We start from the raw sequence: 26,927 nt of genomic DNA on the forward strand, positions 1-26,927 counted from the left end.
CTGAGGGACTGTGGTCAACTCCACTTTCCCAGCATCAGAATGTTAGACATTAACGCGGTGTCCGGTAGCCTAGTCAGTGCAATCGCGAATTGCAAGTGCGTGCGGGCGGGCGGGCACTCACGCGATCTCGTAAGAAGCCAATTGCGTGAATGTCTCTAACTGTTTACTAGACGTCACTGTGCAAAGCACTTGAAGCATTGTGCCAGCGTCACAGGTTCTAATCCTGCTTCATCACGTGACCACCGCGGTCTCCCGTTAATTTTACGGGTGTCCGTGGGCACTACGCGTCCCCGTCGCGATCTCTTGCAAAAGCCAATTTGCGTGACTGTTTCTAACTGTTTGCTGTCTGTTTGTTGCGCTGTTTACTGAGGGCACTCATATTAACCACTGATATCAATTGCAACAGCCAGAGAAATAAAAATCATTTTTTACGAGGACGGCCTTTGGCCTACACGCTACGGCCAGCGTCACGAGACTGTCATAATGGATAGAATACCGAGCACTACATTAAACAGCCCTCCCGTAACACAATAGACTAGACGTCTCTGTGCAAAGCACTTGAAGCACTGTGCCAGCGTCGCAGGTTCTAATCCTGCTTCATGAGGTGACCACCGCAGTCTCCCGTTAATTTTACCGTTGTCCGGTAGCCTAGTCAGTGCAATCGCGGATCGCGAGATCGTGCGTGCATGCGTGCGATCTCTTATGAAGCCAATTGCGGGACTGTTTCTAACTGTTTGCTGTCTATTTGTTGCACTGTTTACTGAGGGCGCTCATATTAACCACTGATATCAATTGCAACAGCCAGAGAAATATTTTTTTTTTTTACGAGGACGGCCTTTGGCCTACACACGCTACGGCCAGCGTCACGAGACTGTCATAATGGATAGAATACCGAGCACTACATTAAACAGCGCTCCCGTACCACAGTGGACTAGACGTCTCTGTGCAAAGCACTTGAAGCATTGTGCCAGCGTCGCAGGTTCTAATCCTGCTTTATGAGGTGACCACCGCGGTCTCCCGTTAATTTTACCGGTGTCCGGTAGCCTAGTCAGTGCAATCGCGGATCGCGAGATCGTGCGTGCGTGCGTGCGATCTCTTAAGAAGCCAATTGCGTGACTGTTTCTAACTGTTTGCTGTCTGTTTCCCGACTTTCTATACTTTACCAAAGGTGCATAAAGACCCATTGAACCCACCCGGACGACCAATCGTCTCGGGCATAGACTCACTGACTGCTCCCTTATCCAAGTTTGTGGATCATTTTATTAGACCTTATGCTGAAAACTTACCTTCCTTTGTAAAAGATATAACAGACATGATTTTCCTGATTGAACATCTAGGACCAATTGAAAACGACGTTCTCTTAGCCACTTTAGATGTGGAATCGCTTTACACTAATGTCCCGCAAGAAGGGGGTCTTGACGCAGTAGCGCAATTTCTTGAACAGCGAGAGTCAGATGCACGGCCCTCAAAATCATGTATTTTAACATTGGCTGAAAAAGTGTTGTCTCTTAACAACTTTCGATTTGAAAATGACTTCTTTCTCCAAACAAAAGGGACGGCAATGGGCTCACCAATGGCCCCTAATTTCGCCAACCTATATGTTGGAATATTGGAGAGGAATGAGATCTTAAATCCTAATGTGAACCCATTCTTTTCCAATATAATTTTATGGAAGAGATACATTGACGACATTTTAGTTCTATTTCGTGGTCCAAAGAGTTCTTTACAGTCATTTTTTGAAGATCTTAATTCTAGCTCAGACCATTTACCATGACCTTTGACAAACAAGAGATTAATTTCCTGGATCTCCTTATTGTGCGGGAAAACTGCCGTCTACACACTAATCTATACAGGAAAAATACCGACCGCAATAGCCTTCTACATGCAAACAGTTGCCACCCCTACCCTTTGAAGAATAGCTTGCCATACAGTCAGTTCTGCCGGTTGAAACGCACAAATTAAAAACGCGTCCTCAAAACTCGAAAGAAAAAATAGAACTGAGATGCTAAAAATACAGAAATCGACAAAATGGAAGACTTGCGCCATTACTCAGTACTCAAAATGCGCAGAGGAGATTAAACCTGTGCTACGGAAACATTGGCATATCCTCCAAACTGACGAACAGCTAAGCAGTGTATTTACAGACCCCCCACATGTAGCCTAGTCTATTCAAGAGGAAGAAATCTAAAGGACCAGTTGGTCCATTCAGATTTAATTCCAATTAAAAAATGTTCAAACAGGCCGACTGGCTCCAATAGCCTACGGCCTGGAAACTATAAATGTAACTTATGTGCCACATGTAACTCATGTGCCACATGTCACATGCCACCACATGTCCATGTGGGAAAGTGTATATAGGGAAAACGACACGCCAGCTTAAACAACGCATAGTGGAGCATAGGACCACAATTAGATGTAGAAACGACACATACCCGTTAGCATGTCACTTTATTGAAATGGAACATACTGTTGCCTCATTGCGCTACATTGGTATTGAAAAAGTCGAGAAACCTCGTCGGGGTGGTAATTTGGACAGAATCCTTCTACAAAGAGAGGCTGAATGGATATATAGATTGGGCTCTAGCCCCTCATGGTCTTAACACTGAATTTTATTTAAAATGTTTTCTATAATGAGATGTATGAATGAACGTATGTTTACATGTATGGAGATGATGTATTTGAAGTAATTATTTAAGCTTTGATGTATGTAATGTAAACATTTTTATAATAGTTTCATACATAGTGTGTTCATAAGTGTATGTCTGCACCACTGATCAAAACCACACTGTGTTGCAGCAGCAAGAGCCTGCGTTTTGTCAAGTGGATTTGTGAATGGACTCCTGACACACCCACAATTAACACCTTAACACCTGTCCAATCAAGAGACTCATGTGTAACATAAAGGAATCCTGAATGACTTGTGTTTTATGCGAAAATGACCCTGATGAAGGCGCAAGCCGAAACGTTGGTCAAATAAAATTACTGCATATTGAAGTTCTGAGTGTGCCACGACACTTCTTCTAAATGCAACAAAAGCTTTAAAAAAAAAAAACATTCTTACAGAAATAAAGAAAACTAGAATCATACTTATCATATATAAAAAAAACATGTGCCTATTTTTTTTTCTTGTGTGTGCGTGTGTGTGTGTGTGTGTGTGTGTGTGTGTGTGTGTGTGTGTGCGTGCGTGCGTGTGTGTGTATGTGTGTGGCGGGGGTGGGGTGGGGGCGTTATGGATCCTGCCTTCTGTTCCGATCTGGCCACATCCTTGTCGACACCGCAGGTGATGTCTTCGGGCTAGGCAACTGGGAAAACATCATCTTGTGTGCCATATGCATATATGGCACACAAGATAATGTTTCAAGATGATGACAAGATATGTCTCTGGATGCCCCTTCCATTGCTTGCAAAAGAGCCATGCAGGTATGGTTGGTGGTCATAGGCTACTCATTGGCCCACTGAAAATAATTCTTCCATAGGTTTTAGAAATGGGGAGTAAAGGGGCAAATACAGAACTGTACACGGGTAGCCTACTCAATGTAAAAGTACACACTTGAACAGGTAGGACTACACAATAACTTACCTGAAGTCATATTAGCCTCAGTCTGATGGTGTTCAGTTTTCTCTAGTGTTTTCAGGTAGCCTATGTGTGTTTTACCAATTACTAGATGTGCTTGCATTTTGAAAATAGATCTTTTCTTAATGATAACAGGAGATTTCACTTCTGAACAAAGTGTCTGAAATCGTAGCATTCGTTTTTAGTGTGTAAGCAATGGTCAAACACTGTCTTCCATCCATAACCTGCCTGGTGAGTCGACAAGTGTCCTTGTAATAGTCCTCACTCCCGTCCAGTTGGTGGCGATAATGCTCTAACGTGGTTTGCTGTTGTAGAAATATTATAGCAAGTTACGCAAAGAACAGCGACCGGTAGGACAGTTTTCTCAGTAGCTTGCTGTTTGATAACACTTTCATTGTATTTTCATTATTACTGTCGCCGTAATTAAGAACGAAGTCGCGGGGAGGGGAGGGCTCTTTTTTAATTATAAAGCTAGAGGTGTTGTGTAGAATCATGACTAATTACTCATGAAAATGAGCGCTGTCATTGAGATACTCGGTGATGACAATTGCTAACACAGGTCAAGTGTCTTGTTTGCTTGTTCGAGTGCTTCAGGTAAAGATGTAGCAGCTAGTGTCGGGTTATGGTCTTGTCAGATTTTGGGTTATCTTTTGCCCTGTCTGTTCATAGAGGCACCCATGATATGCTTCTCAAAGTTCACATTTATGTGTGTAAATAGCATGTTGATGAGGACTGTGGAGGAGGGCTGTGTGTGTTTTACGTACAGTTTGCGCGAACATTCAAAAGACCAAATTAATACACTGTAGACGTGCATCACTGATGCGTTTATGTGTCAACAGGGGTGTGTCCAGTTCCTTTACTCATCATGGATCTCCCTAATTCCACGTGTGGAAACGTCAACACATCTGTGCCACAGAAGCTCAGTGCCAGAATATTCAGTGTGTTCTCATTCCCTCTCCCCTGCGTCCAAGCAGCTGAAAGTGCCCCTCTGCCCGCAGTCATAGGCAAACCAGAGTTTCCTGACACGGGCTGGGACCGCATCAAAGATCTCTTTGACACCAGGTGTGTGAGAAAATCCGCTGGTGTGGTCTTTGGCTTGTTTGTCATTTGTGAATAGTACCTGTCTTTTTGCGTCACCTGTCACAAGGTCATTAACGACCACAGTATTTATCAGGTTTATGAGATTTATGAGTCCCTCTGTCCCTGTTCCTCTTCTCCTCCCTTGCAGCGATGGGCAGAAGTATTCGGAGGAGGTAAGGAACGTGATGAAGAGCAGCCTGACGGCAGCGTTGTTAGGGCTGGTGTACGGCGGGGTGCCTGGAGCTCGACACGCTCGCCAGCGCTTCATCCAGCTCAGCCAGGCCGAGGTGTACAGCAGCCGTGTTGAAGCTGTGGTCAGCACTGATTGATTTTATCATTGGGTGTACTGATTGGTAATATTTCTAGTAGTAGTAATATTTGCATTATTGGTAATAGTAAACCAGTATTAGTAGCTGTAGTAGTAGTTTTATGCTAAATATTTGTTTGCAACAAGAGTCAGCCTGTATGATGACACAGCACCTGTTCTTGCATGTGTGAATGAGTGGTTTATATTTGCTTGTTTTCTGCTTCTCAGCGTTCAGCACATAATGCTGCGATTAGGGGCTTCCTGCGCTATGGCTGGAGGTGGAGCTGGAGGGTAGCTGCTTTTGTCACGCTCTTCAAGTGAGTAACTAGAGTGAATGAGTGTGTGTGTTTGTGTTTGTGTGTGTATTTGGATATTAGAGTCAGTAAAGTGTATCTTCATGCATTGGTTTTCTCAATGCTATTCAGTATTACAAGTACAGACCTGTTTGTATTTGTGTTGTATGTTTATGAGAATGTGTTTGTATTTATGCCCTCACCCATGTTTTGTGTGTTTTACAGCACTGTGAGCACAGGCCTGTGTGTGTACACAGACCAAAATTCTCTGGGTTACTATGCAGCAGCTGGAGGTGAGTCTGAAACAACCAGCCTGTGAACTGGGTTGTTTGTTTATTCTCATGTAAGGTGGAGGCATTTTGTGAACAGTGTGTGTCTGTAAAGAGTGTTTTATGTTCAGGTCATTATGTTCATGTAAAATGTGTTTTTTTTTTTTTCAGCCGTGACGGGAGGATTGTTCAGGTTGAGTTTGGGTCCAGCGGGGATGCTGGCCGGATCAGTCATTGGTGGACTGCTGGGGTGAGCTTCAGTCTTTATACACTCCTGGCACCATCAACAATGTCTGCTCTGAAGTTTAGTGTTGACATGTTTAGTCAAATGTCAACATAGATTGAGGTGCCCAGGTCTGAAGTGGTCTAATGACAGAGCAAACTTGACCACCTATTTGAGAGGACTGACTCAGTCCACAAAATTTGAGGATGAGAAATTCGGTCTGGAGTCACTCCATTGAGAAGTGTATATGCCTGGATGAGCAACAGTAAGCACGTTTTCGTGCCGGGAATAAACCGTTTTTAATCCGTTTGTTGCCCAAATTCCGTTTATGTCGATATTCCGTTTTTTATTCCGATATTCCTATTTACATGCTAGTAGAATGTCACATTTTGAGCATATTCCTGTTTACATAGCAATCGACATTATTCCGAATAAGTCAGCGACGCAGCCCACAAATAGGCTCCCAACGCCATGACGTAAATCTCCGCTTCGTTATATCATTCCTCTTTTGGCTGAATGATATAACGTCTTCAGGGTGTTCCACATGTATTTCACTTGTTCAGGCGTATGTCGATAGCCAGCCTCATTAAGTTTTTTACAAATCTTTTTAAAAAAACGATCTTCCATCGATGAACTCCATGACATTTGCATGATGGCAAGACATAAGTTTGTCTCCTCGTGTGTGCGCGTTGTTTCGCCTGGAAGTGAGAGACAATTGGTTCATTTTATCCTAATTCTGTGCGAATTGAGCTAGGGTGTGCAAACGGTTTATTAGTAAACCGAATATGGCCTTTTTCACTTTATTTCAATCAGAATAAGGTGTTTACAAGACACGCAAATTCGGTTTATTCCCAATAAACTGATTCGAAACCGTTTATTGGCTGCATGGAACCGCGCTCATTGAAGCAGTCATACATGTCAACTGAGTGTGCTTGAATTGATTTGTTTACAACAAAATCGCTGCCATGGGAGAAGCGAGATGTTTAGATTTCATTATCGGCTCTGTTAGACAAGATATTGACAGTGCAATAACTTTAAAAGACGAACAGAAAACACTGATTAAGGCATTTGACATCCTCAGATTTTGTGGGCAGGGTAAATTTGGTGTGGCTTCCAGGCTAGGTTAAAACATGCCCCATAAGCAAATCCAAATGGCGTGTAACCAGTCTCCGATTCTGATAAGAATTTGAGTTTGGCTATGCCAGATTTGAGAAAAACCTCTGTTTTTTGTCTTAATGCCATAGTTTTATTATTACATATCCTTGATGTATTCCAATTTCATTCATCACATACCATTTGCCAAGTGAGCTCCCAAAGTGTTTATTCTGTGTGGAAGTCAAATTCATTTGACATGTGTCGAGTCTTAATGACCAGGGACAATGTCAGTCTGAACTAACATGATTTTTTAAGTCGCCTCTTGCCGATGTGCATCCAGTCTGAGCTAATTTGAGAGATGATTTCAGGTTGCCAGCCGGTGCGCTGATTGCGGGCGCACAGAAGCTTGGTGGGGAGACTCTTCGAGAGAAGAGGAGGAGAGAGCGCAGGGAGCTCTATGACCTCAAGGTGGCAGAGTGGTACGCTCATTCACATCCCTCGAGTCTGTCTTCCGTCAGTGTTCTAGAGGTGTTTTAAATCATACAGAACTCGGCTGAACAGCAAAAAGCCCTCAATCATGGGAGACTGAGGGCAGGAGATGAGCCAGTAGCTGAAAAGGTTGAGGTCTCAGGTTTAAAAGATTGATATACATTGCCACTGTTGCCAAAACTATGCTTTAACTTAGCGGTTTCCAAACTTTTTTTCCCTGCGTACCATCACCTACATCCTGACTCGGCTCGCGTACCCCCATCATCCGTATAACACATAAAAAGTAACACATTCTATTAACGTATTCCAGGCATTATGTTTAATTAGCCGCCCTACATGATAACAAATCGTAATACACGTACCACAGTTTTGGAATCCCTGCTTTAACTTAATGACTTAGGTTTGATTATTTGATTGTGAATTTGAACTGAATTTATATGCAGTACAAAGGACAAAATAGATTGTTTATACAATGGAGCAATATTTGCATATTTGCTGTTGATTATTTAAAACTGTCCCTACCAGAGGACTTTGGACAGAGGCTGGCTGGAATGTAATGTAAGACGGTCTATACATTCACACAAAATGTGAAACATCCCTCTGGTTTAGCAGGTTTTTCCAGATGTTTCTGTCATTGTTGTAAATCAGGGAAAGTGTACAGTATCAAATCGGAGGGAGGGGGTAAAGGGAGTTGCTTCCTTATACATGCAAATGTACACATGGTGGGAATACTCTCCACCATTAAAATAGTTAGCGTAACAATGGGGGACCTGGGTTCAGAATCAAACACACCCACTGACTGATACCAGTTTGACCCATAGCATCACTTGGATGATTTCAGTTTGGAGAAAGGTATTATGTTTCTGTGGCACAAGAGCACCAGAGTGTGGGTTGAATTAAGTATTAAGTCGTATTGCCTTAGGGACAGGTGCAGTGGCAATAATGAATGTAAACCCTTTGGAATTATCTGATTTTCTGCATTAATTGGTCATAAATGTGATCTGATCCTTGTCCAAGTCACCAGTATACACAAACACAATGTGCCTAAGTGAATAACACAAAAAATATGATCAAGACTTATATTTTATTAAACACACCCATAAAACATTTACATTGTAAATGGAAAATTAAGTGAACCCTTGGGATTAAAAAACCGATTTAACCTACTTTGGCAGTAATAACCCAAACCAAGCTCAACTGGTAACTGTGAATAAGATATGCACAACAGATGTTATGCAAAGAATGTTAGCCTAGTCTTCCTTCAGTTCAGCTATATTCTAGGGCTGTTTGGTGTGAATGCATCTCTTGAAATCAATCCACAGCATCTCTGTTGGTTAAGATTGTCTTTTTTATTGAAGCTATTGAAGTGTGTAGATTTACATCTGTGTCCTTTTACCTTTACTGAGCCCCAATATCCTGTAGGACATAATAAACTTGGGAATTCATTTTCCTCTTACAAATGGCAAGCTGTCCAGTCCCAAAGACAGCAAAGCAGTCATAAATCATGATGCTCCTCTCACTGTTCATTAGTATTGGGATGTGTTTTTTCATGGAGAAAAGGTATAAAAATAACTGATTGTGCAGTGTAGACAGTGTTTTACCTATTCACTGCCATTGTTGCCATCTTAGTAGGACTCCTTGCGACAGCGGCAACCAGAAGAATAGTCAGTTCATTACTTAATCATTCCAGTTGCTGATGGTGAATAGATAATGTGCTGACTGCCAAAACAGTCCTTCTTTATACCCTTTCTTTACAATTGCAAGGGTAAAAATACTGTGCTTTGTCTGCAGGGACCCTTCCCACAATTGCATACAATTTTGAACCTAGTCAATTGAAGATCAGACCATATTTTAAGACAAATTCATTCCTAAATACAGGTTATTCCAAAGGGTTCACTTACTTTTCCTTGTCATTGTATGTGTATTAAGCCTGAAATTAAACTTTGTGGACTGAAAGTCGGTTAATCATAACATTGTTTTTTATTTGCAGGTCTGCTCGGCTCCAGCTCACGGATGATGTGGACGGCGAGATCAGTGAGCTCGTGAAGGACCCAGCCTCTGACCAAAAGAGGATTAGCGAATTACTAAACCTCCCCAGGAATAAACCTGCAGCCCCTGAACCCACGGCCCAATGAGTATGGCCATGAGTAACTTCTTACAGACTGAATAAAAATGTCTGAGAAGAGGCTTCATTCATCATGTGGAAACAAACATGCAATATTATAGAGGTGTGTCTGAGCCGGACTAATGGAAGAGAACTCACACAGAGACCTTAAACTTTAAAGGATATGATGTCCATGGCTCATTCTAAACCTCCTCACATATCAAGGTCACAGGGGTGTCCTTGGCTGTCAACTGTGCTGGACTTCAGTGTTTGTAAAGGTGACGGTATGAAATGAACATTGTCAGTGTGAGATGACCTGTCCTGTCACAGTCCTTTTTCTCATCTGAAATGTCACTACCCTGAAAATTCGAAGAGGACTAAAGAATGATTGAGCTCAATAAGATGTGTGAATGAATAGTATTTTGCCAATAATACATGCCCAGAACATACATGCAAATAAATACATTGTTTAAAATACACTGCTAGTCTACTTGCATTGAATGAATACTGGCCCAAGACCAATGAAAATTGATTGATGTATCGATTGACTAAAGTGTAGAAACTGCTGAATGATACTCCAAATTGTACAGGACCTACCCAATGTATTACAAAAGTGTGCTAATGTCAGTTATAATGGCTGGTTTGTTACAGTCATAAATGTGAACACACGCACAATCAGTGGTGCGAATAGGTTCATTTTGGCCCTCCCATCGCACCTCCTACCTAATTTGGATGCGTAAGCACGTCATCATCCTGCGTCACCGGCTTTAGAGGTCCGAGAGTGTGTGTGCTGGAAGGGTGGGAACGGGAGGAATTAAGAAGAGTTTGCCGGGTGTTCCGGGTCAGCACTCGAGCATAAGGCCGAAGAGTCTCCATGAACGGCAGCATGGCCGCCTCGCGGGACAGGATCATGTTGGGGCCGCTTGTGGCGGCAATCGACCAGGGCACGAGTTCCACGCGTTTCCTCGTAAGTTGTATTTGCTTTGAATGACTAAGATGATACCACCGACGTTACCGCAGTAAGGTTAGCATGGCGCGAGTGGTGCGCTGTGTCCTCTAACGGCTAGGAAGTCAAGGTAGTCCAGGATGTCCGTCTGTTGTTTGTGTTTGTGTTGTGTGTTCGTTATGTGTTTATGTGTACTCGCGTGCCATTCCATCGTGTCCTGAAGATTGCAGGTCTTGCTATCAGGATTATGTGTACTGGGAACGATATCAGGCCAAGGGTTCCGTGCAGTGGAGTAGCAGTGTCCCACTGGCATCTCAATCACTCATTAACCACCCTGGAGCTTTCCATTTAAAGAAGGACAGAATAGATACATCCCGCAGAGAAAACAATTCACTGAAAAAATGAATTGACTCATGCTGCTAATACAACATAGGAGACAAAGAAGGCAACTAGGCTAATTGGTTATTAGCCACATTAGGTAACTGGTTAGGCTAGCAGCTACTGTTATTGTTTTAAATTCTGACTGTGATGTTTCACGACCACCCCTCAGAGCCCTTAACGTTAGCCATTAAGAAAGCAAACAGAAAATTCTAGGAAACAGCTGACAGTTCGAGCTTGTCTTAACCAGATCAGACAGGTTTTGGGGGGGTGTGTGTGTGTGTGTGTGTGTGTGTGTGTGTGTGTGTCTGTCCCTTTAGTTGTGTTGGGGTGCTGGTCATTAAAGTAGGTGTGTCCGAGGGTGTGTGTGTAGCGGCAGATGAAGGGGAGTTACTTTCAAAGACTCATTCCACAGCAGAATTGGAGGGAGTGGTTGAAAGCTATTTTATACAGTCTATGGTTGTTTTGAAAGCAACTTTCCCTGAGGTAAGATTCATTCAGAAGTTTAGGTTAAACCTAAAGATTGACTGTGAAGGACTCCTCATCTGGTTCTATACATATTTAATGCTGTAAACAGTTTAGCAGTTTAAGAAATTAGTTGGAAAAATTATTCTAGATAATGTGATTTTGGCCAAACATGCCATATCTGTTATAGATAGATAGATAGATAGATAGATAGATAGATAGATGATGCTTTATTGATCCCCAGGGGAAATTCAAGGTCTCAGCAGCAGCATACATACAACACAAACACATTCTTTAACAGCAGAAAGAGTAATTAAAGTATATAATATAAAAACACAACTAAGCAGTAAGGACAGTAGAAGATAAAGAATATGCTAAATATACTAAAATACAAATTATACTAACACTTAATACAATATATAAAAATATACTAAAATACAAATTACAAAAATACAAATTATACTAACACTTAATCTAAATCAATTCTAAAAACAGTATCCACATAGTGGTTGATCCACATTAATCAATCAGAGGCGCTTGCAATGACTGAGGCAGGGACTGAGCCTGTGATTCTCTGTGCATAGTAAGGTATGGTAAGGTGCTCTAAGGTGCTCTGTGTTATATGGCACCACCATCTATCCGTACTATCAGTGCAGCAGTGCAATATAAATGTGTGCCCTACATTAACTGATGCAAAAGATTAGATATGATTAGATAACAGAGCTTTTTATGGGGTATTTATTTAGTATTGTGCTTAGATGACTTTGCCCAAGAGTTACCCAAGGTATTTGTTATTGTTCATAGTGGTTAGTTTATGTTGTAAGGTTGTACCTTCTGTCAAAATATCTATTAAAGAAAATATTATGGAAACCTCAGTCATTATGTAGAAAGTGTTTGCTCTGTGTTAGATCTGAGACCACTGGAGAAGAGTGCTTGATGGTGTTTTGGGCCCCCACCGTTGACTTCAGGGTCAGGGTTTGTATTAGGGCCAATGTACCACTCTGCCGTAGAGAGTTCTTACCCTATGGTCATGCAATCGCTGGCCTGTAGGGGACTTGCCCATTGCCACATCTCCCAGTTAGAAACCCACAACATTGCCACATCTCCCTTGGCTGTGTCCATTGTCCTTACTTGTGAATTAAACTTTGTGGTCAACGGCAGCTTTCTCGAGTCTCAACGTCTCTTCCTGTATCGGGTTTTACCAGAATGCTATTTTTAGTGTGCTAATTGAATTTTTATTGAACGGCTACTGTGGTTTTCCACCACATTAGGCAAGGCAGCACTGCCTTGAAGTCGCAGATGGCAGCACAGCCTTGCCTAACCCTGACCCTAACCCTTGCACCTCGTCGGTGGGAGCCCAAAAGACCATATATCAAGATGAGTGTAATCTGAGAATCTCCCTCAGCATGATAATAGGGACGGTTGTCAGTTTGGGAGGTGTGTCTCGGAGAGGAACAGGATTGGTCTTTTGGTGGGACTGGTCTAGTGATCAGTGAGACAGCTTCAGGGGAAGAGGAGGGTTTGTTTCGAGCTCAAACTACCAGCTGTTGTAAAGGAACGCATCAGGGCATTCTTGTTTTGGATTGTGTCTCGTCAGTCAACATTGTCCCACTGTTTCTCACTCCCTCTGTTGGATTACATAATGTATGCATTCATAGAACTGCAGAATGCATTTATATTGCTGCATGATGAAAAAAAGGCATGATTCAAAGGGGTGGTTGAGAAGGATGTCATTCATAAGCCTGTGGAATGCACTAGGTCTGCCACAAGAGCAGTTTGAACGGGTTCCAAACTATGTAGTAGCCTAGGCCTGTGTGTTGTGATTTTGTTCTATATGATCTGAGATCAGAAAGGGAGCACCAGCCTAGCCAGTAGTGATACACGGATTATTTCCTGTCTGGACCTGACTTATTAGGAGATCCAATCCGACCCTCCAAATATGACCCGAACTGACCCGCAAAGTGCACATTTTAGCCAGTGTAAGTATAAGTAATGTGATCGCATCCATCATAGCCAAGAAAAGACGAATACAGATGCAGCCCTTTTTTAATTCTTGGGACAATCCGACGTAGTCAGTGTAGACTTACACACACTTCAAACTGGCTATTGCAATGTAAGATTCTGTGCTAAATAGGGTTGCAAAATTCTGGGAATTTTCAAAGTTGGAAACTTTTCATGGGAATTAACGGGAATATACGGAAATTAACGGGAATTACCCGTATTAACGGGAATTACCCGCTAACCCGAATTAGCCAAAAGTAAAAACCAGTCGCGTATGGAGATGCATGGTAGACTATTGTAGTGTGGTAATACAAATGATTCACAGTGTAAGGACATGTTGTTAGTGCATTTGAGTCAGAAGGAGAAGGTTGAAATCCCAATTTAGCTTAAAGCAAAGCCTATAGCCGATCACACGCACTTGGATTTACAACTCAGAATTTAGCAATTTTACCCCGACCCACATGAAATCCCCAATATGATCTCACATCGTGGGTCAACCGAACTAATAAGTATTGTTCTTATTTTACAATAATCTTCTTTTAACAAAACAAAAAAGTTATTGTTTTGTGTTTATATCCTGTGAATGTCTATGGATTTATGTGCGTGCTTGTCAGTGTGGACCTTTGGCTTAAGCAGCCTGCACTCCAAGGTGTACTGTACTCCCCTAATCTGCTTTGGGCAAAGCCCTGAGTGCTGGCCTGTAGGCATAGCCAGTGGTGATGCTGGGAGCAGTGATGCTGAAAATATTGACTTTTGAAGGGGTGGGGTGAGCTGCGTTTGGGAAAGTTTTTGAATTTTTTTTTTTGAGTGTGTGAAAAAGTTTGGCCTTTTTTTTTTTTTTCTCTTGACACACTGTGCGTGTGTGTGAGTGACCTAACCAATAACTGTAGGGGTGTACGCTAAGGGTGTGCAATGCGTAATTTGTAATACTAAATTAAGTTACCCAGCAGTAGTGGCTTACTCATGTTTTGGTGTTGTGAGTTGTTTTAATGTGTAAGGTTGATCGTGTTTAGGGTGTCATTTGAAGCTGTTACTTCAGCTGTTCACTTTGTCACCTCTGACGTATGACATGACTCTGCTGACCTTTCACTTCAGCAGGTGCTGATGTATTGATGTATGGTGGTGGGGATGTGTGAACATACAACATGGGCCTGGTTGGGGTTGAAGAGTAGTACCTCTTAACCTCACTTTATGTCTGTACCTCTCTCTCTCTCTCTCTCTCTCTCTCTCTCTCTCTCTCTCTCTCTCTCTCTCTCTCTCTCTCTCTCTCTCTCTCTCTCTTCCCCCCCTTCACCCATCCTCATCCCCTCATCATGCCCTCCACTTTCAACTCTCCTTTATACACATCCTCCCTCTCACCCCTTCCCCACCTCTTCAAAATCTGCAGGTCTTCAATGCTAAAACTGCTGAACTTCTCAGTCATCACCAGGTGGAGATCAAGCAGAGTTTCCCCAAGGAGGGGTAAGTGCACACAGAATACAGACTGAATCACATGTTAAAACAGGCTCGCCTCAGTCGCCTGTGTCAGTAGAGTCCAGTCTAATTAGTAAATGATTACATTCAATAAGCAAGTCTGCATTCATTTGTGGCTATAAGTATATATACTCTTTTGATCCCGTGAGGAAATTTGGTCTCTGCATTTATCCCAATCCGTGAATTAGTGAAACACACTCAGCACACACACAGTGAGGTGAAGCACACACACAGTGAGGTGAATCACACACCAATCCCGGCGCAGTGAGCTGCCTGCAACAAGAGCGGTGCTCAGGGAGCAATGTGGGGTTAGGTGCCTTGCTCAAGGGCACTTCAGCCGTGCCTACTGGTCGGGGTTCGTGGGGTTGTAACCCTCCGGTTACAAGTCCGAAGTGCAAACCAATAGGCCACGGCTGCCCCCAATGGTGTGAATGGCTAGCCAGGGCCAAAGCCACTCTGACTGGGGAGAGGAAGGAGTGTCTGGGTGTCTAATAAACCCCACAAGCAAAGAAAAAAGGTGTTTTTGCTCACTCCTGCAAAAATATATATTTTTTATTTGACCAATGTTTCGGCGCTCTCTACGCCTTCATCAGGGTCCATCACACACATACCATCATTCATGCTTTTACATATAGCTCATGTAGTATAAAAGGCCTACTAATAAACTCCAAACACCATCTCGTCCTGAATCTAAACGGGATGTTTTCATTGTTAGTCTGCTGTTGTGTGCTGAAGTGGTGTATTGTGTGCAGATGGGTGGAAGAGGACCCAAAGGAGATCCTGCAGTCTGTGTATGAGTGCATGGACAAGACCTGTGAGAAGCTCACCCAGCTCAACATCGACATTTCCAACATCAAAGGTATATGCTTTATGAAGTCCTTATATCAAACCAGGGTTAGGTCAATTAGGTGCCTGATGATCATTGTGGGTAACACTGATTAGATAGATAGATAGATAGATAGTAGATAGATACTTTATTGATCCCCAAGGGGAAATTCAAGGTCTCCGTAGCATACAGACATCACACACAACATGCACTTATAATGTGTCAACTGTAAGTGAGTGAGTTTTTTTCAATCGTTTTCTCCTCCTTTAGCCATTGGTGTGACCAATCAGAGAGAGACCACACTGGTTTGGGACAAGGAAACTGGAGAGCCACTGTATAATGCCATTGGTGAGTTTGAGGGATTTATGTTTCACAACTCCGTGCAGTCCTGTCATGGCCGTGTGTGTCAACTAGCAGTGTAGGCCCGTCAGGCCTGAAGGGGACTTCACATTGCACATTGCATGCTCTTTGCTCGCCGCTAGCTTGCTCTTGGTTGAGGTGATGTCCCAAAGATTTATGTTGTGTTTACCGCCAGAGCAAAATATCTATGATTTACAGTGTGCCGCGGTCAAAGTACGCAAGACCTTGAAAATTAATTATGTGTCATAGTGCAACGCTGTTTTTTGTGTGTGTCAGTCTGTCAGTGATCTGAGGCAGATTCTAACTTTGGCAAACTTCCACAGTTTGGCTGGACCTGCGGACTCAGTCCACAGTGGAGAGGCTTATCAACAAAACCCCCGGAAGGAACAAAAACCACCTGAAGGTAGATAAGCAAATAAACAAAAACAATTTAAGAACACTTGTTGTTTCTCATTCCAATAGGATGTTTTTGTGAAGTATGATTTCAACAGCATTATGATGGAGAGTAAGTGGGATGGAATGTTATGTAAAACACATGTACCCCTCAGACCAGTGATCCAGTGCTGAAAGTTTTGCCACACACTATTGCTAAATCTGTTTCCCAGGTATATATAAGTAAGATATCTCTCTCTCCCTATCAGCATAAGACTGGCCTTCCCATCAGCACCTACTTCAGTGCAGTGAAGCTGCGCTGGCTCATGGACAATGTGGACGAGGTCAGCAAGGCGATCCTCTCGCACAGAGCCATGTTTGGCACCATCGACTCCTGGCTCATATGGGTAAGAGGGAATCCACCTGCGTGTGAAGGTAACGTTGCAGGAGTGAGTAAGGCCTGATGGGTCATAGGTCAGGTACCCTTACTGAGTCCTTATTGGCATTGACTGGTTAAAGGAAAGCTGCCTGGTTGATGCAGCCAACCGCTGAAACTTTCCAGGCAGCCAGTCAGTCATTCAGTTTATTGAGAATAATACACACGTTGTGGATTAGCACATAGCTTTGGTAGCGTTTATCATGCCAGTCAGAATTACAGGAGTTAATATACTGCAGTACTGTTCCGTGTCCGGTTTGGTCAAGAGTGCAGTCTCATGCAGCACTGGAGACAAATTAGCCACCTATCACAGCTTCTCACGATGATGACATAAACTCTGATAACCTAGAGGTCTCCACCCTTACCAGATAATTTTTATAGCCTCGTGTGGACAACTCGGCTGACTCTTACAAGTATGTGAAATGAGGACAAAGTTCCTCTGTAAAAGGGTGTAACATGGACAGTGTCCATGTTGAGTGTGTTACTGTGTTCCTGTGATTGGGTGTAATGAGGTCATTGTTCCTGCTCCAGTGTCTAACAGGTGGGAAGAAAGGAGGGGTCCACTGCACAGATGTGACCAATGCCAGCCGCACCATGCTATTCAACATTCACACTATGGACTGGGATCCTGAACTTTGCACGTGGGTACACTCACACACACACACACACACACACAAACAATAACAGTCAATAGTTTAACATAGTTTTGTACATAATTTCTGTTTATATTTATAGTGTTAAGCACACACTTTTGTCCAAAATGTAAAGTGACATCGATAAACATTGCATTAACAGTAAAATTGACAGTTTAAAGTCATATTAGCCTGGCCCTGCCCACCTAGATCTTCTTTCAGGGAGATCTAGTCTGGAACAGCATAGTTCATAACTGCTTCCCTCAGACAAGAAAAATGTCAGGCCAATCAGTGACAAGAGGGGAAGACTAAACCAAAACTTATAACAGAAGTATATGTCTAGAATATATATATAATTTTTACAGAATAGTAACAATAGCCATAAACATACATAAAGCAAGAACGAATTAGTTCGATACAAGGGAAACCGATAAGTCATGAAGATCCCAAAACTATTGGTAGAATGAAAAGCATTAGGTAAATCACTCCATTAACGAGGAATCACAGCTAATGTGTTTTGAACACACTCTTTGTTTAAACAGATATTTTGGCATCCCAATGGAGATTCTTCCCAGAGTCAGGAGTTCCTCTGAAATTTACGGTTTAATGGTGAGCCAGTGGTCCCGTATATAGTTTCTTTGTGTTGTTTTGTCTGTCTGTCTGTATGACATTTTTTTTAACATAGCTTTGTCCTTCTGAAAGTCCGCCGTCATAATGTAGTATCTACTGTGCTGGTTCCAGTCCAGTCGTAAATGATAAACTGTGTTGGCATGATCCTTGCCCTCCTGAGGGAAGGCCACAGCGGACAATAACTCGAATGTATTTATATCCTCAGTGACAGTCAGACGCTGGCTGTGAGTGCGTGCGTGCGTACGTGCGCGTCTGTGTGTGTCACAAATCTTTTCTTGTGTCTTGTTCCTCTGCGTGGACTCTTGTAGAAAATAAGCTCTAGTGTGGTGAGTAGGCCTTCCTTCTCCATCTCCATGTGCTATCGCCAGTTTCGCCGAGCAGCTGAAGCCTGTACCCCCCACCCCCGCACAACCTTTATCACCCTCGCCATTAAAGATGTGCATTTCCAATATAGCACCCCAAATGCCCATGAACGGTGATGCGCAAAACAAATCTGCTATCTGACCATGTTGAACCATCTATGAAACAACACACACACACACACACACACAAAGGCACATAAAAACTCTTTTGTGAGCATATGAGCACACACACTCAAAGCAAACTTCCTGCTGACCAGGTGCAGAGCCAGGTACCACTTCCACCAGTCCCACTCAAACCAGTGTAGGCATATTTTCTGGCTTTAGATCAGGTCAGGTTCTGTTTGGAAATGCACTAGACGCTGGATGTGTTTGATGTTTTCTCTGTGGCTGTGATAAAGTCCTTCTGGCACTGGCCAATGCCTGGCACCTGCTGTACTGTCCACCCCTCCCTGCTCATGCCACTGCCCCCCTACAGGCCGTGCGCCACTGCCCCCTTGCATTGCAATGTCACTAAAGCCCGGACTGGTCCTGGAAACATCAGATGTGTATGAGATGTGCTGTAGGATGGGTTCCATATATGGTTGTACCTCATACAATGAGAAGAGCTCATACTTTGAGTCTATGATCTCTAGTTTCATTCACACATGGTAAAGAACACCTTTTGTTTTCCAATATATGCACTGTGCTGTCCCCCCCCATTTGTTGCCTCCCATTTTGGCCATGACCATATTGACAGTGCTGTCAGTAATCATGGCATTGAACCCTAAACATATATGCTGTCATAAAGATCCCCCATACATGTTCATTTCCCTTGAAGCCGACCCCTCTTTGGTGTCCTTCAGTCGTCATAGTGGCCTTAAGTACATGTGGTAAACAACAAGGTGAAAAGAACAAGATTGTGTCGTAAAAAGTTTGCAAGCTTATGTGTTCACAGTGCATGTTGCTCTTAATTGTGTTTGTCTAGTTTTGTGAGTCTGGTGAGGCTGGTAGAGTAGGCTGGCTGATTATGGCACAATTCATAATCACTTATTCTTTTGGTCAGTATTGAGATCAAACTTGTTTAACCCGATTGCTCAGTGCCCGATGGACACACTATCTATTTTCTAAATGCTAAAAAAGTATATTTAAACATTGAATTAAATTTTTTATTATATTAAATAAAATTATATTAATATAAAATTAAATAAAACAAATAATACATGTAGCAAAAGTTATTTATATAATTGTTACCACTGTAAATAAAAACTGTGTTCTGGATGTATACCTCAAAATGACAACATTATTGCAAAACATAATGTGGAAACAATTGTTTATGCTATTTTTATAATTGTTTGCAGTTGATCCAAATTGATTAGAATTTAAATTTGATTAACTACACAGCCATAGTTCAGCTGCTGTAAACATTTAGTTTGTTGCTGATGTGTTTGCAGGTCAGTGCTCCGTCTATACTAGTGTTCCACCTGACATTTATTTTGAGACTGCTCATTCTGACTGGCATGTGCACATGTAGCAGCTGTGTTGGAGGCAGCTCCTAGACAAAGTTGGAATGAATTGTTCTGATATTCAGAGTAGCACAAGACTCCTGCTCTGAACTCATTTATGACTGGCAAAACAATAAGGAGAGAAGATTGAGTTAACTTGTAGTGCTGTGGCTCAGTATGGGAAAGTTGTTTTTTGTTTTTAATTGAGCATTTGCCTCTCTTTCATACAGAAATCTGGCTGCTTAACTGGAATTCCCATATCAGGCGTAAGTGGCCTTTGCTGTTACACTGTTACGCAGCCATTACACCTCAGTCAGAGTAACATATTGGGATCAGGCTTTAACGTGTGTATGTGTGCATCTGTCTTGCAGTGTCTGGGAGATCAGTCGGCAGCTCTTGTGGGACAAATGTGCTTCCAGGATGGTCAGGCCAAAAACACGTGAGGCTTCTCCCTCTCTCCTCCTACTGCAGCGGTCAAGCTTTCCTCTGGCTGCACAGCTGTGATTTAACAGCTTCACTGATTAGAGGCTCAGCTAACCCTAACACATCCTGTCTGTGCTCATTCTCCTCCAACAGATATGGAACTGGCTGTTTCCTGCTAAGGAACACGGGACCCAAGGTACTTGGTTTAATTATACAAATTATTTTTATTGGTAGACATTAGATGCATGAAGTAATCAGACCTTTGAGAATAATGCTTTTGCCAATACGTCCTCTCTCATAGTCCCCTGTCTGAAAGTGCCCATTTTTGTTTCTGCAGCCGGTAATGTCAGACCATGGGCTCTTGACAACTGTAGCATACAAACTGGGTCGAGACCAGCCAGCGTGTTATGCACTAGAGGTACATAGCTACCTGTATTACCTTTTGTTCTTTTATTGTTGAATTGTTCCGATATACATGTGTATATATAGTTATATAGTTTGATAAGTGTTTAAAATCGAGATGTACACTCTTTTTTTCTATTATTATTCCTGCATTATGAGAGTAAAATCAGAACATGCCTACAAGTGTTATGTTTATGTTGTCTCAGGGGTCGGTGGCCATAGCTGGGGCTGTTGTGCGCTGGCTGAAGGATAACCTGGGCATCATCCAGACCTCCTCTGAGCTCGGTGGGTGCGCCTCTCCTCATCTCGGGGCGGTGGTAGTGTAGTGGTTAAGGAGCTGGGCTAGTGTGTAGTAGCCTGAAAGTTGTCGGTTCAATTCCCGGCTTCCACCGTTGTGCCCTTGAGCAAGGCACTTAACCCCAAGTTGCTCCGGGACAATGTGATCCCTTGTAATATAGCTGACATATGTAAGTCACTTTGGTCAAGAAGTGTCTGCTAAAAATGTAATGTAATGTAATGTAATGTAATCTCCTCAGCCTGATGGAAAGGAGGTTTAGTACCTAGCCTGGCCCAGCAGTTGAGGGAGAAACTGCAGTTTAAGACCCTTTTACGTGTCTGCCCTTGGAGCTGGGTTTCGGGGGTGTGTGGGGCTGGGTTGAGACCTGTTAGGAGGGAGAGGTTTGTCCCCTTATTTTGGAGGGGGGTGTAGGTGGCCACAGGCAGTACACCTTCAGGTAGGAGGTGTACAAATCTGATTAGATTGCAATAGGATACTCTCTACTACTTTTGTTGACGCGCAATGTACATGTAGGTCAAAAGACTTTGTGTCAGCTGAGATCAGTATCTGTTGTAGGTTTTGCAAAGGAACATCACAAGTGTTGTATTGCTTCCTTTTGTGTCTTTTTGGGATGGTGTCTCTCGCTGGTGGGTGTGATGGGAATGTGTACATGGGTGCATTTTTATTATACTGACAGGTGATTTGCTTGTTTGTCTACAGAAAAACTGGCGGCAGCAGTGGGCACATCCTATGGATGTTACTTTGTTCCGGCGTTTTCCGGCCTCTATGCACCTTATTGGGAACCCAGTGCGCGCGGGTGAGTGGAGGAGGGGCAAGAGGTAGCGGGAGAATGGTGGCTTATTAGTGGTCTGTGAAATGTTTTGGATCTGCTGCATATTGTGAAGTTGTACAAGGATACAAGGAAGTTTATTGTCACATGCCTATAGTTACTGGAAGTAAGAAATGCAGTGAAATTATGTCTGGTGTCAGCCTATTTGTGCATTTATGGGGGTAAAAAGTGCAGTAGAAGAGGGGTTTAGTAGATTAAGTGGCAAGGGCTGCATAAGAAAGGTGGGGGAGGATTGGGATTGGGGGCACCAACAAGGAGCAAGGAGTTGTTCTCACGGTCTCTTATCAATTCTCTGATGTTCTCTGGAAGTTGTTCTCATGGTCTCTTATCAATTCTCTGATGTCCTCCCTCTTCCTCAGAATAATCTGTGGTCTGACTCAGTTCACCAATCGCAGCCACCTGGCTTTTGCAGCTCTGGAGGCTGTGTGTTTTCAGACCAGAGAGGTAAACAGTGATGTGTTTATGTGTGTGTGTGTGTTAGGTGCTGATATGTGTGTGTGTTCAGTGCTAATATGTAGTGTGTGTGTGTGTGTGTTCCTGTGTCCTTGCAGCTGATGGACGCCATGAACCAGGACAGTGGAATCCCCTTGACTCAGTTGCAGGTTGATGGTGGGATGACCTCCAACAGACTGCTCATGCAGCTGCAAGCCGATATACTGTGCATCCCTGTCGGTGTGTGCTACTACCCTGACACCCACTTGTTATGTTGAACAATCCAAGTACATTTAACTGTGGTGTTACTCTCGTAATATTGTCATGTGTTTAGTTGATGTTGCAGTCAGGTACATTTGGACAACATTCAACATATGGATTAGACTCCTACTAGATTGGCCCTTAATGAACTAAACACAGTTTAACATAGACCCTCAGCACTGCCAGGTCACCTGACCCCTCTGCTGTGCCCATTGCAGTGAAGCCCTCCATGCCCGAGACGACGGCGCTGGGCGCTGCCATGGCAGCAGGAGCCGCCGAGGGGTCAGCGTATGGAGCCTTGACCCCAATGACCTCAGCGAGGTCACATCTGAGAAGTTTGAGCCACAGATCAACACAGAGGGTACGTCCACATCACATGCAGCTGCAGCTCACCATCACAGCCCTAGTCACAGCTTCCTATAGCGTCCCAAACTGTCAGCTGCATAGCCACTGGTCATAACACATCATTGAACAGACCAACAGTTACATAATCCATCAGGCTAAGCAGTAATCACAGTAACAGTCCCATAGAGTAGTGTTGGTGTTGTACGTTTGTTACTCTGGGGCGCGTTTCCCAAAACCAAAGTTGCTAACTAAGTTAATAAGTCGGTTGCAATGCAATTTCCTGTTGCTAACAGGTTAGCAACTCTGGTTATGAGAAACGCACCCCTGACCATTGGCCATGTGTTTTGCAGAGAGTGAGTTCCGCTATGCGCGCTGGAAGAAGGCCGTGCAGAAGTCCATGAACTGGGAGACCACGGAGCCCATTGGAAACGGAAATGGTGGGTTCTGTTCCCTCTTTCCCCTCACACTTCTGCATCCTTTTGTCCTGCATCCTAAAATGTTCTGACCAATTCCCTTGGCTAATTCACTCTGATTTGCAGTTGTGTGATTTTGTTTTGGACATCTGAATAGAGGCATGATTTAGATTTTTTTTTTTTTTTTTTTTACTGCAATAAAATAGATTTATTATTTTTGCAAACAAAATTTTCAATTATTTAAAATGTACATGCTTACATGTTAAGTATTCACACATTTTATCTGTAGTGATTGCATGCTTTTTCTTGCAGTTGATTTCAAACAGAGCAATGCTAACTTAAAACGGTGCAGACTTCTATATCATGCAGTCAAAAGAGTTAGGAAGCTGGCCAGAGAAATAGTCTATTAGCGTTGAACAGACTCAGATGAAATGATGGTGCTGCGGTCTCTGCTGTAGCTGCAGTGGAAGTCCATCTTATCTTGTGAAACGGCTGCTTAGAAAGCCTTGGGTGCTGATGTTGTGTTTCTCTCTCCTGCTCACGCTGTTTGATGTGGACCTCGCTCGTTCTGGACTGTCTTCAGAGGAGCCTAATATCTTCAGTAGTATTCCTCTGGGCTTTTACATTCTTGGTAGCATGTTTATGTTGATTGGAGCTAAATACATCGCAGGTTAGTGAAATTGTGAGACATGAAAGATGTGCAAGCAGACACCGTCCTGCATGTTAAAAGGCTCAGCAAGTGTGTCTGTGTTTGTATGCTGAACAGGCCTGCCTGTCTCGATGCTATCAGTAATAGAATTATAACATAAAACTGATAAACTAGTGTGCCAAATCCATCTCATTTCAGTCTCCAGGGGCAGTCAGGATTCACAAATGTCTTTCAAGGAATTCATTGTTCACTGCTAAATAAAAAAAATTATGAACATTGTTTAGGCTAGTAACAGAACCTTTATCTGAATGCCTTTACTTTAAAGAGGCAGTAGCCCTCAAAAGAAGTGTTTTCTAGCCAAGTATAAAAGCCATCTTGGTGATGTCAGACAGCACTTAAATCGAAGCGATATAGCCACAGACTTCACCACAGTGAATGATTTGTAATTGAATCATTTTCATCTCACACAGTGAACCTCCCAATCAATCCATGTAGGATTTCTGTTTTTTTAGGACTAGTTGTTAAATCTGATGCAGTTTTAGTGGTGCATCAGGAAACCTAGATCTGAGATTCTGGAAGGTCCACTGAATTTCTAAATGTTGGATTTGGAACGTATCAGCAAACAGGACCCGTTTTAGAGCCTTTTGTAGAACCTCATTAGAGCCTATCCTCTCACCTGTGCTCCGTCTCCACTCTGCTTCCTGCCATCCTGCTCCTTTGCCACATCCTGCTCCATGTCTTCTTTAATGCTCGCTTGTGAAGGCAGATAATGAAGTAACCAGGTGACTGGGCTCTTGAAATAGCAGTGTGTGTGTGTGTGTGTTTGATCCTTGGCGAGGCAGGAGGATGCCATGCCACTCCACATGAAGTCACCTTTTTGTCATGATCCCGTTCATCACACGTGCACTGCCCTGTTCAGTCACCTAGTTACTCATATCTTAATGCCTGCCATCTGCTGCTGATCATCATGTATCATGCCTCTCCATTCTTCCGCTTGGCCTTTTCTCCCACAGCTTGTGTTTTGTCTATTATCAGCTGCAATGTAACCATATTTGCTTAGCTCAACTAACATGCCAGTAAGTTCAATATCTACCAGTCAAACCTGTGTCAGATGTCTTTGTTGCTATCTGAAACTGTCTGATTGTTATGATCGTTAAGTCTACACTTAGCAATCATCGGTTTTACTGGGCTAATCCTGTTGGCAAGTTTTCCACCTACCATGTTTGTGCATAGTATTCATCTTATGTATATCAATGACATGCATGCTTGCCATGTTGATGAAATGTAAAGGCACAAGCCCCTACACAATATGTGGGTTTGTTGGTATGAGATTAAAATGAAATGAAATCCAGTACATTGTTCTCTTGTTTTATATATTTTAAGATGGATTGACTCTCCACAGATAGATTCAATCTCTGTTTTAGACCCAAACTGTGGATACTTGTCTTGATTCTTTTTTGCCAGAAATATGACCAGACTCAGGTTTGATTGCCTGGATTGATATTGACTCTATGATCTGATTCTAATTGTTACAGTAGTTTTTAACTTAGTTGATTTGTGTTCTCTTCTCCCATGTTTCAGGGCACAAGTAGGCCACTGGATGACGGAAATGCACTGTGGGAAGTAGTGGGCTCCCATGTATCCGCCATGCACACATACGACCTACAGACACTATACCCCCCCACCCCCAGAACTGTGAACCAGAACTTTAAGGCCCGGCAGCAGTGAAGTGAACAAAGCCCAAAACCCCTAAATGCCGAGGCCTCGATCTGAACATAATTATGTGCACACACCTGAACGTGCACCTGAGCCAGGGGATCTGAGTGTTTCCGACGTAAGGAAATAAGGGACCGTAGACTGTGTGTGTTTGTGTGTCTGTGTGAGAGAGAGTGTGAGTGTGTGTGTGACATTTTATGATGACCCCAGTAACAATTTTATGGTACAATCAATGAACTTACATACTGGTACATGCGTTTCTTGTTCTCCTGAAGTCTGTGTGTGTGTGATTGTGTGACCATTTATATGTGTGTGTGTATGTATAGTTTTAAAGATGGGTTTCATGAACAATGACAAATTTGTCAGTAAAGTCCTGGTACAAAATGTCTTCCAAATGAACTGATGTTTTATGTTTTTAATGAACTACTGTTTTGTTTTTTTTTTTATTTTTTTTTTTTTAGATTTGTTTTTTATTTGTTTGCCTGTTTTTTAACCTGGAGAGGCCACCAATGATTTGTACAAAGGTTGGACTGATATGTGCCACTAACTGATGCACTGTTTACCAAAACAGCAGAAGGACAATAGCTGGACCAGCTGAAAAAATAGAATTAACTGCACTTTAGGAATCCTCTATTTTTCAGATGTGGAACCTCTAATAATAGGTTTGAATTATTTTTAAGCTTATGATTTGTCCTGCTGTAGTAGATGATTTCTCCTTAGAACTGTACCTGTACAAATATTGAGAATAAATGATGCTATGAATGAGGCTATTGTCCTGTAAACAATGCCTAGAACTGCTGACAAGATGATGCCCCCTGATGGCCAATCTTAAAAGTTACATCTGAGAACAAAACCAACTGTCCAGAAAAGTTGATCAGTTAGTCAGATGCATCATTTTAACACACTTTATATCATCCTTTGTCAAAGATAACTTAATGCCAATGGTTGTTGAACCTATTCATTGGACCTGAGTCTATGTGATCTACCAGGACCGAACAGTGCCGTGACATACAATGGCAATTTGCTATGGGTAGATACCTGTAGTCTACTTGAAGGTTTAGCCACTTAGGAAAGCATAACAGTGGCCAGTACTCTTTGACCAGAAAGCAGTGAGAATTCATGTATATTTAATGGTTAATTTATGTTCACTATTAACTGTGGGTAGACATTTTGTATGCAGTGCTGGCATGACAAATCAATTAAACTGTCTGAAGTGTTATTTTGAATGGATTTGTTTCCCCTGCCTGTGCTAATTGCTAAATAAAAAGACTTTGATGGTAGCTTTTGTGGCCTGCAGCCTTTTATTTAGGTAGCCAGCACAATCTCATTTGTCAGCTTCAGAACGAGGGTATGGGGTTAATAA

General features: G+C 42.7%; 2 protein-coding genes across 3 annotated transcripts; both read left to right on the top strand.

The window, feature by feature from the left end:
• Positions 1 to 3,848: 3,848 nt before the first annotated feature.
• Positions 3,849 to 9,913, top strand: timmdc1 (translocase of inner mitochondrial membrane domain containing 1). 2 transcript variants are annotated; one of them, XM_048234868.1, is made up of 8 exons: positions 3,849 to 3,924; positions 4,414 to 4,636; positions 4,803 to 4,968; positions 5,190 to 5,278; positions 5,480 to 5,547; positions 5,695 to 5,773; positions 7,210 to 7,320; positions 9,321 to 9,913. In XM_048234868.1, the coding sequence occupies exons 2-8, from the start codon at positions 4,440 to 4,442 to the stop codon at positions 9,463 to 9,465; spliced, it is 855 nt and encodes a 284-aa protein (XP_048090825.1). In that variant the 5' UTR covers positions 3,849 to 3,924; positions 4,414 to 4,439; the 3' UTR covers positions 9,466 to 9,913. The 2 variants fall into 2 exon arrangements, with proteins under 2 accessions (XP_048090825.1, XP_048090824.1); XM_048234867.1 differs by lacking the exon at positions 3,849 to 3,924 and adding an exon at positions 4,027 to 4,168.
• A 280-nt stretch (positions 9,914 to 10,193) lies between these two features.
• On the top strand, positions 10,194 to 26,844 carry gk (glycerol kinase). The gene is given in 22 exon segments (XM_048234293.1): positions 10,194 to 10,401; positions 14,612 to 14,685; positions 15,450 to 15,556; positions 15,794 to 15,871; positions 16,207 to 16,286; positions 16,525 to 16,662; positions 17,223 to 17,332; positions 17,866 to 17,932; positions 18,262 to 18,279; positions 20,027 to 20,062; positions 20,168 to 20,235; positions 20,373 to 20,415; positions 20,557 to 20,637; positions 20,828 to 20,906; positions 21,619 to 21,715; positions 22,108 to 22,192; positions 22,300 to 22,420; positions 22,660 to 22,722; positions 22,725 to 22,802; positions 23,137 to 23,223; positions 23,783 to 23,869; positions 25,430 to 26,844. Coding segments are annotated over 22 exon segments (1,701 nt in total). The 5' UTR covers positions 10,194 to 10,308; the 3' UTR covers positions 25,441 to 26,844.
• The last annotated feature ends 83 nt before the right edge of the window (positions 26,845 to 26,927 follow it).

The sequence above is a fragment of the Alosa alosa genome, chromosome 23 (assembly GCF_017589495.1).
Source record: "Alosa alosa isolate M-15738 ecotype Scorff River chromosome 23, AALO_Geno_1.1, whole genome shotgun sequence".
Classification (NCBI taxonomy): Eukaryota; Metazoa; Chordata; class Actinopteri; order Clupeiformes; family Clupeidae; genus Alosa; species Alosa alosa.